The sequence below is a fragment of the Mastomys coucha genome, unplaced genomic scaffold (assembly GCF_008632895.1).
Source record: "Mastomys coucha isolate ucsf_1 unplaced genomic scaffold, UCSF_Mcou_1 pScaffold7, whole genome shotgun sequence".
Lineage (NCBI taxonomy): Eukaryota > Metazoa > Chordata > Mammalia > Rodentia > Muridae > Mastomys > Mastomys coucha.
The window spans coordinates 1,797,923-1,811,119 of NW_022196913.1; the positions used below are offsets into that span (position 1 = coordinate 1,797,923).

Genomic DNA, 13,197 nt, shown 5'->3' on the forward strand with positions numbered 1-13,197 from the left:
AAGGAAGGAATTCTCTGGTTTGTGTCAACATGGGAGAGCCTTATGCTAAGTATGGTAAACCAGTGCAGAAATACAAGTGCCAGGGAACTCACTCAGGAATCTGCCGAGGAAGGGCTCACAGAAGTAAAGCGTAGAGTGTAGAGTGTAGTCAGTCACCAGGAGCCTGGGCTCTAGGAACATGCTAGGCAAAGGAACAAAATTTCAGTTAGACAGAGAGTAAGAGTGATCATGTGACATGACTAATAATGTTATTATAATATACTCAAAAATAATTGAGTCACATCACTTATTTCCACAAAGTATATGACACATAGATTATTTCGTACATTTAGCCAGTCTGCATGTGTACAATTTCAAAATACCATGCTGTATATCATAAACATGTATTTTTTAATTAAAAGAGAATTTATTAAGTGTGCCTTCGACTTCTGTCGGTCAGAGTAGTCCAGCGATGGAGAGGCTGTGAACCCGGTAGTCGCCCAGTCAGTGGAGCTAGAGAGCCCGGCAGCCCTGGGCTCAGTGAAGGCCTGGGATTCCTGGAGAGCATAGACTCAGCCACATTGGAATCTGAGAGGAGCTGCTTCTGGTGTCAGCAAAGGAGCCAGCACCAGCACCACAGAGGAGTTCGCTAGCGAGACTGCAGGCCAGAAGAGGAAAAGGGACTTGGTCCTGTGGTTTCTATCTGGACAGCTCTAGGAAGTGGATCTTTCCACATAAAGAAGGCAGACTCCCACAGGCCACTTAATCTAAACAGTGCCTTGAGGTTCTTCCAAAGCACAACTTGCTGTGTCACATGACAATTAAAGTTAACACCACATTCCTCTACTACCATGTGCCCCTGCAGAAAGGGACTACCTTGGCACATGAGCTTACTTATTTCTTTTTATTAGTATTTTTAAACTTATGTACTATTTTTATTAGTCAAATGAAAATAAAACCTAGATTGTCTTGGCAATAGGCTTTGGGGATCTGTGAAGCTGGAGCAGACAGTTCGGAAGGTAGGCTGTGGGAACTGAACTGCTCCTCACTTAAGATGTTATGGAGCTGTGTGAGGGTACTGCTGCTACACGCATCTCTGAGCATTTGATGCTGCAGTAGCAGAACATCTCAGTCTGATTCACTTTAATGAACAGGAGGGTCATTTATTGGGTCTCAGTTCTGGAGGCCGGAAATCCAAGACTGAGGGCTTTTCTTGCTGCATCAGCCCATGCAGAAAGACACAGAGACACAGAAAGTGGGTGTGAGACAGAGAAAAGCTCTGTGTGTGTGTGTATGTGTGTGTGTGCACGTGTGCGTGTGTGCGTGCGTGTGAGCATGTGCATGTGTGTGCATGTGTGTGCATGTGTATGTGTGTGTGCATGTGTGCGTGTGTGCGTGCGTGTGAGCATGTGCGTGTGTGTATATGTCTGTGTGTGTATGTGTATGTGCGCATGTCTGTGTATATGTGTATTTGTGTACATATGTGGATGGATGTGTATATGTGTGTGTGTGTATGGGTGTGTGTGAGTGTGTATATATGCATTTGTATATATATGTATGTGTCTGGGGGGTGTATATGTGTATGTGCATGTGTGTATGGGTGGGTGGGTGTGTGTATGTATGTGTATGTGTGAAGTCACCCTTCCTTGGTGACAACATGAACCCACTCTCAAAGGCAGGGTGAGGTTGTGGTCTGACCACCTCTCACCAGGCTTCTCCTGCCAGCTCTGCTGCACTGGTGACTGCAGCATCTTTGAGGGACCCATTCGACGATAGCCATCTCTAACATGTGCTTGTCAGCTGAAACTTTCCCTGTGCAGCCCTGTCCTCCAGCCTTAGGCTCTGCAGCCAAACTGGCCATTACTCTGGTACTAAAACTGGCTGCTCTCTCCACCTTTCCCAAGCACTGCAGAACCCCCACGTCCTAAAGCCTTCCATAGAAGCCCCAGCACATTTGCTTCTGTCACCTGTAGAATCCCTTTCCTGTTTCCTGAGAGCAGATGACACAGTGTGAGGCAGGGCTGACTCTCTAGACATGCTTGAGTGAGTCGATAAAGCATCAGTAATTCCAGAAAGAACGCAGTACCACACCAACACCCTGGTTTTCTAACCAAAATGTGAACTTCTAAAGAACACTGCTGTGTTCTCCGTTAAGGCTCAAAGGTTTATTCCACCCCCTGTGGACCCATGGGTGGCAGTGTCCCTGAACTCTGCCTTGAGGACCCCTAGTGTCACTCTGTGGCCACCATCTTAGAATCCCCCTAATTCTACTCCACCAGCACTTTCTCCCCTTCTCCACTCCAGCTGTTGTAAGTCCTTCCCAGGCTCTTCCCTCTCACATCATCCTCCAGAGAGTCAGAGCCTAGGCACCCTATGGCCTCACTTCATCTGTATGGACAACTGGGAAATATCCAAGATTGACCTCCTACTAACCTGGCTCTTCACTTGAGTACTTCAGGGCTCTGCTTCTGCTTCTGCCCCACGTAACATCACAAAGCATCCCTCCCCTGCACGACTTTATACCCCCTCCCACTCCTGGAATGGGTTAGGATAGGAATAAAACAGAGAGAAAAAGAGGAAACACAACGTTTGAAAGACCTATGCAGTGATGTGTTAATTCAGTTTTACAGGCAAAGCAGGTCCCAAGACTTAGGCCTGAGCAGCAGCTCTGCCAGTAAGCATAACGTTGGTTTGTGATTCCTAGCTTCTGCCTTGAATGGCTCAACTGTTGGATACATAAGAACTTCCGTCCATGTGCCTACCTGTTCATTTGAAAGGGGAAATTGTTGGCCCGAAATACAGAGACACCAGATACTCAGACTTGAGAGAAATCTAAAATGGGTCCTGATAAAAAGACATAAATGTAGTATCAGGAAGACGAAGGAGCAGTGGCCCACGCACGAGCCAGCCTCCTTCCTGCTTCTGCTCCTCTCACAGGGGCTTCAGAGCTGCACTGATTCTGTGCTGCCTGCAGCAGGCCAGCAAATACCCGTGCGCGAGTCTGCTCTAGAGACTGGTGGGAACGGATGGGAAATGTGCATCAGTTCCTTGAGAGTTTGAGGAGAGGAACTGTCTGGACTCAGACTATGATGTTAGTTGTATATAGTTGTAATGCTATAGCCACTGCCTGGAACAGACAGGGGGCGCGGGGTCATGTTCCAGGCCCTGCCACTGCCTGGAACAGACCGGGGGCAGGGGGTCATGTTCCAGGCCCTGCCCCACTGCAGGAAACTCTTTTAGGACCTGAAAATTCTAAGGTTTAAGCAAATCTTTAAAGGTGGGAGTTGCAGCAAGTCAGGAGACATTAGAGAAGGACATTCCTCTATGGGGAAAAAGACACAGTCTTGCTGAACCACTAGATGAAAATAAGTTGAGTTTAAATCTCTTCTTCTGGTGCCTACACTGTGTTACCTGTGTGGATTTCTTCTCATCACAGTGACAGAGTATGTGTCAAAGGCAACTCAAGGGAGGTTTTGTTTGGTTCATGGTTTGAAGAGATGTAGTTGGTCACGATGAGGAAGGTGACTGATGGACAGGGCATGTAATTAGGACTCTTCATCTCCTGACATCTCCATAAAACAGAAAGCAGACACTCACGTTGGAACCATGAAACCAGCCAGGCCCAGACTGGGACCTGTAAGCCAGCTCCCAGTTACCTAGTTCTACCAGCTAGGCCTCCTAAAGGTTCTACAACCTTCCAAAACAGTACTACCAGCAAGGAACCAAGGATTCGAACATAGGAGGCCAGCTCAGGGTAGGGGCTGCAGACCTGAATCCTCTTGTCCCGTGCTGAGACCAAGGTCTCTCTCACCTTTTCCTCTTCACTCCAGCACAGACATCTGCACACACAAGGGATGTCCCTCTGCATCCCCCAGCCTTACCCCAAACTGGCCAGTGACAGTTTCTTATGCATCACAGCCTTCTGCTCCTGATTTTCATTTCAAACCTTCCTACACACACACACACACACACATATACACTCACATACACACACATACACACACACATACACACACATACACACACATACACACATACACACACATACACACACATACACACATACACATACACACACGCATACACACACATATACACACATACACACACATACACATATACACACATACACACACATACACATATACACACACATACACACACATACACACACATACACATACACACACATACACACACACATACAAACACATACATACACACATACACACACACATACACACACACATACACACACACACACACACACACACACACACACACACGGCCGTTTCTCCAGAAAGAGACCCAAAGTGTAGCATGGTCCTGGGCCTCCTTTCCAGTGACACCCTTCACTCATTTGCTCAGGAGACTGACTTGAGATATCAGGCACCAGGATGAGACTTGAGACATCTGAACTTTTGATCAGCGTCTACACAAATACTCTACCTGGATATTTATGATATGTCAAGTAGGCTATCTTGACCATTGGGGTGGAAGCTGCTGCCTCTTTGGATAGAACCACCCCTGACATACGGACCAAACCAGATCAAAAGGGAGGCACCCTGGCCTTAGCAGACAGTTTGTGTCTGTGTGTGAGACACTGGTACACTTCCTCCTCAGTAGCACAGGCTGCAACTCCAGCAAACAGGTGGCGAGAGCCACTTGTCCTTCCTGGGAGAGCCAGGATCTATAATGTGGCTGGCTCTTGGGTTTTTCATCTTGATTATTTTCCATCAAAATGGTAATACAGACAGTGTGTTAAAAAATATTCCACAACTTCCACAGCCTTATTTATCATACTTGGCTCAGTTCCTAGAATGGGGTGCAGACTCTGACTGGACCAAGCTAATCACCTCACCACTCAGGGAAGTGTGCATGGACTGTAGGGAAAAGTGCTGCCCCACAAGATTGGAAAGGTCATTATGCAAATCCAAACAACTTCATTTGGGGCTCTCATCACATGTAATAATTTTTTTCTATAACTAGAATTCCAATCCTGGTGTGGATTTTTATCATTTTTATTACATTACTTCCTCAGAGCTGAAATCATAATTTATTGTTTGCGTTAGATCCAGGAGTAAAGCTGTCACTGCTACTAAATTTTTATTGGACTTGCTCAGTCTTTTCCAAATTTTACAACTTGATCATTGCCAGAGAAGAGCAGCTGTGAGCTTGTTGTTACAGGCAGGTGTTTTAATTAAGTAACACACTGATGTTTCTTATCCATGACACTTGGCTCTGCACATGCAGCCAATATGTACTAATTTATATATATATAACTGTTTACATATATTTAGGTCATATATGTTTTGTTCTGACAAAAGCAGGTCTGCATTTAAGAAGTATGGGTAGGAGCCAGAGAGATGGCTTGGCAATTAAGAGCACTTGCTGCTCCTCCAGAGGACCTGGGTTCAATTCCCAGTACCCACATATGGCTCACAACAGGCTATAACTGCCACTCCAGGAGATCTAATGCTCTCTTCTAACCTGGCCCTGGGCAGATATGATGGTGTCTGCATGGTAACCCCAGCACTGGGATGCTGGTAGAGGCAAGCTGATCCTACAGTTCTCTGACTGACCAGTCTAGCTAAAATTGTGAGCTATAGGTTCAGTGAGAGAACTTCTCCCCAAATAATTATGTGGAGAATGATAGAGGAAGACAGCTAACCACAACCTGGGTCCTCTGTGTGTGCCTACACATAGGAGTATGCAAAGGCATGCATGTACATGTGCACACATACACAGTCCAACTAGAATGCCTAATGCCTTTTATCTAGAGAATTTTAGTATGTCTTACATCTTTTCTATAAATCACCTTACACAACTCAATCCTGCCATTTCTCTTTTGGCCATTCTAGTAAATATTATATCATTTTTGGTGGTCTCTACTCTATTGCAACGAAAACCGGCCTTGACTGTCCTATCTTTTCTCTGTTTTCTTGCTGCGGTGAATCACATGGGCCAGCAGAGGCTGATGCCAGATCTACCCGCTAAGGACAAGATATTAGAAACTAAACTAGAGATAGAAAGCTTAGAACATGTCTGGCTGTGTCGTCTCTGGTCATGTTTACATCACCAACAGTGAAAATGAGAGGATGGTGTTGCTTTGACTTTCCCACCATCCCCATGAAGCAATGGGCTAGCCTGAAGGTCCATGAGCACAGTCAGCAGGAACTGGGCGAGCCTCAAGGTCCATGAGTACAGTCAGCAGGAACTGGGCTAGCCTCAAAGTCCATCAGTACAGTCAGCAGGAACTGGGCTAGCCTCAAGGTCCATGAGTACAGTCAGCAGGAACTTTGGGATATGGGCAGGATATAGAGGATGCCATCAGAATTAACCCAGCAGCAGTATGCAGATATCTCCTCCATCCCTAGCTTGTCAGGGGAGACTAGTTACCAGGTGTATGAGCCCTTCTCTTTGCATTTAGTAGAAGGAGTGTGTGTGTGTGTGTGTGTGTGTGTGTGTGTGTGTGTGTGTGTGTCCAAAAAAGGGTCACCCTTTGCAAAACCCCTAAGGAGACTGAAACCCATATCAGAAGAGCAAAGCTTGTATTTTAAATCACAAAAAGGAGGATCTTTTGAAGAAATACACATTCTCACTCTGTGCCTTCCTTGATGACTAAATGGATCCAGGACTGACAGCTCCAGAATCAGGCATCTCCAAAGAAAAGTTCTTTCTGAGAATTCCCACTAGGAGTGGCCCTCAGGGATGTACAGTTCTACAGCCAGAAGGCTGTAATTGATCTGCTTTCAGTGCGTGGTTAAACAGTCCAACCTAGTGCCGGCTGCAGGCTTGGGCTTGTGAAACTAAGAGAAAATGACGGAAATCACCCCTGATTGACAAAATAAGGTCAGAAGAGTTCCCAGGTTTTTAATCCAGGAAGGTTGACTCCCTGCCATGACCATCCAAACAAAATCGTTCTTAAATAATGATGCTCAAACCTGTGAAATGTGAACCAAGTGAAGTGAGCTGGGAGAAGGAAAAGAAGGATGAAGCTACCGAGCGCTCTGGAGTTGTTTTAATTGTGTTCCTGTATTCTGCAGAATGAATGTACTCCTACAACTAATGAGATTTGTGTTTTATGTTTGTAACCAGCAGAGGTAGCTGACGGTGATGAAAGACTGGACTGCATCTCTCTACCCCCAACAGGTAAAACACATTTACATTTCATCACCCGCTGCAAGGGGACATTTGCATTGAAAATGCTTTGAGCATTAGGATGCAGGTGCTTGAGCACACTGCTTCTGTAATAGGCCCAGGCCTCACATTCTTAGTGGGCTAGGTTCAGATCTGTTTTCACACTAAATATGAAAAACATTTTTCTCACACCCTATTTTATATTCATAAAAATCTCAGAAATGCAAATCCTAAGGAGTTACTACCACAAGAAGCTGCCTCGCCCAGCCTTTAGACATTAAAAGGTGTTTTTGACATAAAGTGACATTTAGCTTTAAGCCAGAATTGTCAACTTTGTGTGACCAACTTCAGGCCTGTTTTGTCTTGTTCCACCAGAGACCTTTGAAAGGCAGACATCAGCAGTCATCAGGTAGTAATTTCTGTGTTTTTAAGTGTGATTGAATAAGCCAGCCCAGCCAGTGTGAGTGACACACTCCTGGTATTTGAAGCAGATCAGAAAATGCAACAGTACTGAAGTATTCACTCCACAACTGTGTCCAGCTGTGGGCAGGACTCTGTATAATGCCTCTGATCCTGGCCTCCTGCCTGTGTGTGAGTTCACACTGAGAGTTTAATAGGTGCCTGACCAGATCCTGGCCTCCTGCCTGTGTGTGAGTTCACACCGAGAGTATAATAGGTGCCTGACCAGTGAGTCTTGTGTCAGACAGTTTCCGCCCTCACTTATCCCCCACTTGATCTCAAGACTCCCATTTGTCTGTCCTTCAAAGATTGTCTGAATATCCCATCCATAAAATCCAGACAGTCCAAAAAGACCTTAAACTGTAAAAGCTCAATTCAGTGTTGGTTGTAGAGTTTCTTTGTTTGCTTCCTCTAGATCTGGGGCTGTAAGACTTGAATTAAACTCAGAAAATGTGAGTGGAGTGGAGTATATTTGTAGGAACTCTTGGTAGAGTCCCTACTGGTCACATAGGCTTGTGACCACAAACCCCAATGTTTCTGGGTCTTGAGGCCCAGAAACATTAACACGTATCTTGGAGTTTACTAAAGCAAAGCTCATAGGTGAATTTAGAGCTTCCAGAAGCCCCTGCCATGTAAGTCATAAATCACACCTTGCTGTCTCTGCCTTGAGTAGCCAAGCAGCAAGTCAATGAACAGATAAACAAAATGGGTCACATGGTGCGCAAAAGCCTGCCTACAGATAGTTCTTCTGTTCTATAGTAGTTATATAAAAGGGGTCGCTCCTTGATTTTCTGTTTCCATACTCGTAAGTTAGGAGGGTGAATGTGTGATCTCTAGAGCTCCTTACCATTCTCTGAATATCAGGACAACTCATACTGATAATACTTTTATCACTTTTTACCCATTCCCAGCAGATACGGGAAATAACTAATCATAATAATGAAATTGTAGTTCAGGGGCTTTGGAGAGGAATGCCATACTTGTCCGCTAGGCATCTGTAGCAGCTGTCCTCTGTTTCAGATGATGCAATGGGCTTCTGCATTATTAGTTGAAGACTGTGCATCTTACAACTATACCTTTGCATTTAACTGTGTAAAGATGGATGCAGAGAGGTTTCAGAGGGGAAAAACAAGCCTGGGGATGCTAGAGCTGCTTCATGGGAATGGCAGGCTTCCAAGGAATTGGAAAATGAAGGGACCTTGGGAGACATCTGGACCAATACCTCCTTTTTATCCAGTCCTTTTATTTCAAGGGGGTGGGAGAAACTGAGGCCCAGAAACATTAAATGACTTTTCCAAGGTGTTGTAGCTGGTGATAGCCTGGTTGGGCGCCGTCCCCTTGACTCCCAGCCCTTATAGCATAGAACTGTCTTATACCTAAGAAGCCTGAGTGTTTCTTAAAGATCCTGGGAGACTTGGATGGGTGGTACCATTAGGATTCCATTTCGGCGACTCAGCCTTCATATGTGTGTTTGACACTGTCTATCCAAAGTAGGAAAAGTAGGGAAGAGGTCACAGATAGGGTCTCAGATCTTAAGTATCAAATTAGATAATCTTGATAGCATGCTTCTTGGTTGCCTTCCAAAGTAAAATCCTAAATTTGGTATGCTTCTTAGAATTCAGCCTTGCTGCAGATCACCCCTCCACATGCACAGACAGATCTGAAGGTTGAACTCCATGTCTTACACAGAGTTGCAGTGCACTCAGCCTCATTGAACAGAACTGTGGAACCAACTAGGTGTGAGATCCACATCTCCAGCTCCTCATTTATCTGAGCTGACCAAAGCTGACCCTGATCCTTTATAAAGAGTGAACAGTGCTTTTATTATTTTAGGTATATTTTTTGTTCTTTTACATTTTATATGGGGGGGGGAGGGGAGAGCCTTGTATTGCTGTGAGCCTGCAGCCATCAGGGTAGAATTATGCTCAGGTGGTCAGATGGCATTTGTTACCAGCTACAGTTGAGTCTCAAAAAGGGTCTTGTGTAGTCCAGGTTGGCCTCTGGCTTTGAGTTCTCGGTCCTCTTGCCCCGCCCCCTCCCCAAGTGCTGGGACAGTAGGCATGGACCATGCTGCTGAAAAGGTATTAACCCATTAAGTGAGCCTTTTGAGTAGTAGTCAGCGCGGGACCCCACCCAGATCCCTGCCCTCAGACTAGGGTGAGAGACAGGCACAGCTGCTTACACACTGTGGCATAGATGTGGAGGGAGTGCTGGATCAGAGACTGTGCCCAGAAATCCGGGGACGATTGACATTTTAAAAAAATATATAAAGTCAATCAAAGTAAGTCCTTTCCAATTTGAAGATAAGGTGATACTCGTCTAGACTGACCAGTTTACATTCTCAGTTCCCATTCGCTGTATCTTTATGTTTCAGAAAGCACAAGACAGTTTACTTACTGTTACTACTCAGAGACGACTGTAACTGATGTCCCCCTACACACAAACCACATAGAGAACAGTTGGTTTACTTATCTAATAGAGATCAAATAAATGAAATTTGTCTCCTGAATTGCTTGGTTTTCACCCAAGACACATTTTTTCCCACTCTATCCAAGTCTGCACATGCATTACCTGCTATTTAATAGCGTTTTCAGGGGTGAGTCATATTTAGCTATTTTCTATTGTTGAACAATACACCACTAATGGTAATATAGATTCGTGGGCTTTCTTGTTTAAAAAAATCCATCATAAATTCCTAATTCTTGAAATTACTCACTTAGCACAATTGAAGTTGATGCTTAGTGGCTTGATGGCTGTGACTAGCCCACACAGGCATGTGACCTGCCCTCAAAACCTCCGGTTGACATACCCACTCCCCACCAGACCCTGGCCATGTGATAAAGTATGCATCTCTGCTGCAGAGGAGCAGCCTCCATCACTGTCTTGTCTCTGTTTAGATCATACATTTGTCACCAGGAGAGAGACCCCAGAGGACCCAGAACCAGGTTCCGTGGCCTAGACTTGCACTCTAGAACATTCTTCGTTTCCTCCAAGATCCATGTAGCAGTTGCAGATCCTGCAGTGTGGGTGTTCTGTGGTGGCTTGTCCTGTCTGAATAATTTCTTTGTAACACGTGGTATTACAATTCCAGTTTGGCATGGTATTTTTTTAAAGAACCATGCTTACAATTATTACCCTGTAAGCATCCAGCGTGTGTCAGCCATTATACTGAAGCCATCCCCTTCCTGTGTCTGTCCGTCCACAGACTCGGTGTGAAGGCTGTGTGGACACAGTCTTTCTAAACATATTTATTTTATTGTGAATTGCTTAGCTGCATGCAGAGAGGAAACCTTCTCTTCCAGGACTGACAGAGGTTGCAAAGCAGTGCTGACTAGCCCCTCTTCAGCTTCGAGAAGAGAACAGCTGTTCTGAGAGACAGGAAGGCTTCTACCTGGCCAGTGACGTCATAGCAACCTGGAACAGACACTCAGAACTGGAGAAGTACAAATGATGTATGAATTCTTAGGAGATAACATCTTTCACATAACTTATGATGACGTGATGACAAAAAAATAATAATAATTCAAAGTAACCAGCCATCTGCTTGGGAAGTGCCAAGCATTTAAATAGGGTTTCAAGTGAGCAGCTTTGGCGCTGACGGTTTTCGTGTTCGCTCTGTAGTCTGTCTGGTCCCTCACACACTTGCCTTCTACTTTATGTAAGACTAAATAGGAGGAAGAAATCTGGGTTTATTTTAAAGAAATCTTTGCTGTGGAGATATTTGTTTTACAGACATATTTACTTCCACATTTGTTTTGCTAATGAAATCATGCGTTGAAAACACCACCTTAGAAAGCCTTGCATTTATACCTTATTTATGGTGTAAAGCAAATTGCCTTTAATCTTGAACACTTGACAAAAAGGCCAAAATAGCTGTAAAATAAAATGTGACTCTCATCCACCAAACCCCAGGGATAAAAACCTGCCAGGACAGCAGCTTAGCCTTCTCCCTACTATTGTTGCAGCAATGGGTTAAAGACAACAGCTAGTGTGCTTCAAGGATGGAGTCCCACCCCGAGCTTTGCCACTGAGAGAGCTGAGAAGTGGGTAAGTGGTTGTCTAGGACCGGGGTACCCTTCGTGGCCAGCCGGCTATAGAACCTGGATATCCTTAGGACCCTTTCCAGTGCACTGAGCCACATCACACAGAATGCTAAAGATAGGACCAGAGCAGTATTCCACTGAGACCAGCTAGTGAAGGTAATAGGCGAGATCCCTGGAATGTGACAAAGTACGATCCTAGGTGTTGCTCCTGCAGTCATTCTCTTCAGAGGAGACAGCAACATCTCACAGGTGCACCTTTTGGAAGCTATGGGGACCGCTTGGAAATCACTCCTATCCTGCTGGTCAGCTGCCGGTTTCTGTTTCCTGCTGGCCCTAATTCCTGTGTCTTTATCCAGGGGTCTGATGAACTGCAGACAGACCAGGGCTCTCATTCACTCTGCAGCAGATCTTTTAAAAAATTGTCTTCTGCCTCCCAAAATGAAATATTGCTCAAAGGGACTAGAGAAGCTGAGTTTTTTCAGTGCAGGGAGAATGTAGACCCAGAACTGGAGGCCTGTTGGGTATGCATCTAAACCTTCAGAAAATCCTTTCTTCCCAGCCTGGGTGACAGCTTGGAGTTGTCAGGACCTGAGGAGGGGTGGGATGGTTTGACTCACAGATTAGTGCAATGGGTTCACAGGTTGGGAAGGCAGATCAAAACTGTAACAGTAAAACCATATTTTGTAAGTTTACATTGTATTTGTGTTAACTTACTGTGACTACTGTTCAGCTTTGTTTAGAAACCCTTTTTATAGGCTTTCTTAGCAAAAAAAAAAAAAAAGTCCATATCTATGGATGATATAGCTCAATCTTCTGTACATATGTTTTATTAATATGTAAATATTCAGATTTTTTAAAACTATGATGTTCTTTTAAAAGAATTCAATGCAAAGCTAGTTGTGAAAATGGTGTGTAACACTGTGTTGTGATTTCAACTCCCAAGATGCCCTTTATGTCCATTCTGGAAAAATACAATAAATTACTTTAATTGAATGCACATGCGTCTTGCTTGCTACCCAGTCTTCCCACATTTATGAAGTCAATGCCACTCATTAATTAAAAGCTATTTATGAATATTCTGATTTTTTTTCCCTCAGGGTTTATGCCTGAGTGAGAAATTATGTTTACAAATAAAGCAAGCAGATTTCTAGCAGAAAGGCTGGTAGATGTTACTGTCCCGGCTCCGTCTGACAGTTGGATCAATGACTACAGCGAGTCCCACAGAAACACTTGGGCATTAAGCACTGAGATGCTCGAAGCCTAATTTTAAATGAATTAGGTAGCCTTATAATCTTCACTTAAAAGGTTAAGCCCCGCTTCTATGGAAACAACACACCAAAAGGCCAAATCAGTCCTTCCCATGAAGAGTGGCTGCTAACGCGCCTGCGCTGCTCTTCTCTTCCTTCACACAGCAGGGTGTTGAGCTGGCCCCTCTTATTCCCCAGGGCATCCTCAGTCCCCTTCTCAGAGCATGTGACATTCCGGAGCCTAGAATCTGGCTCCATTGCGGATTTACTTCAGGATCTGTTCCAAAAAGAGGGGTTTGAGCTGTTTAGAACTTGGGTGGTAGGCTCAG

At 44.8% G+C, this 13,197-nt stretch overlaps 1 protein-coding gene across 11 annotated transcripts in view; it reads left to right on the forward strand.

Moving 5' to 3' along the window:
• The window catches only part of Bend7 (BEN domain containing 7), an 85,321-nt gene extending 72,703 nt beyond the window's left edge, over positions 1–12,618 (forward strand). For 2 of the 11 annotated variants that reach the window (XM_031358752.1, XM_031358754.1), the window contains exons 8-10: positions 7,078–7,131; positions 7,495–7,528; positions 10,476–12,618. In XM_031358752.1, the coding sequence (XP_031214612.1) occupies positions 7,078–7,131; positions 7,495–7,528; positions 10,476–10,794 (407 nt within the window). In that variant the 3' untranslated portion in view covers positions 10,795–12,618. Of the gene's footprint in view, positions 1–7,077; positions 7,423–7,494; positions 9,412–10,475 lie in introns of those variants that run through there. The other 9 variants (XR_004115124.1, XM_031358753.1, XM_031358759.1 and 6 more) reach the window with 9 other exon arrangements.
• Positions 12,619–13,197: the final 579 nt, after the last annotated feature.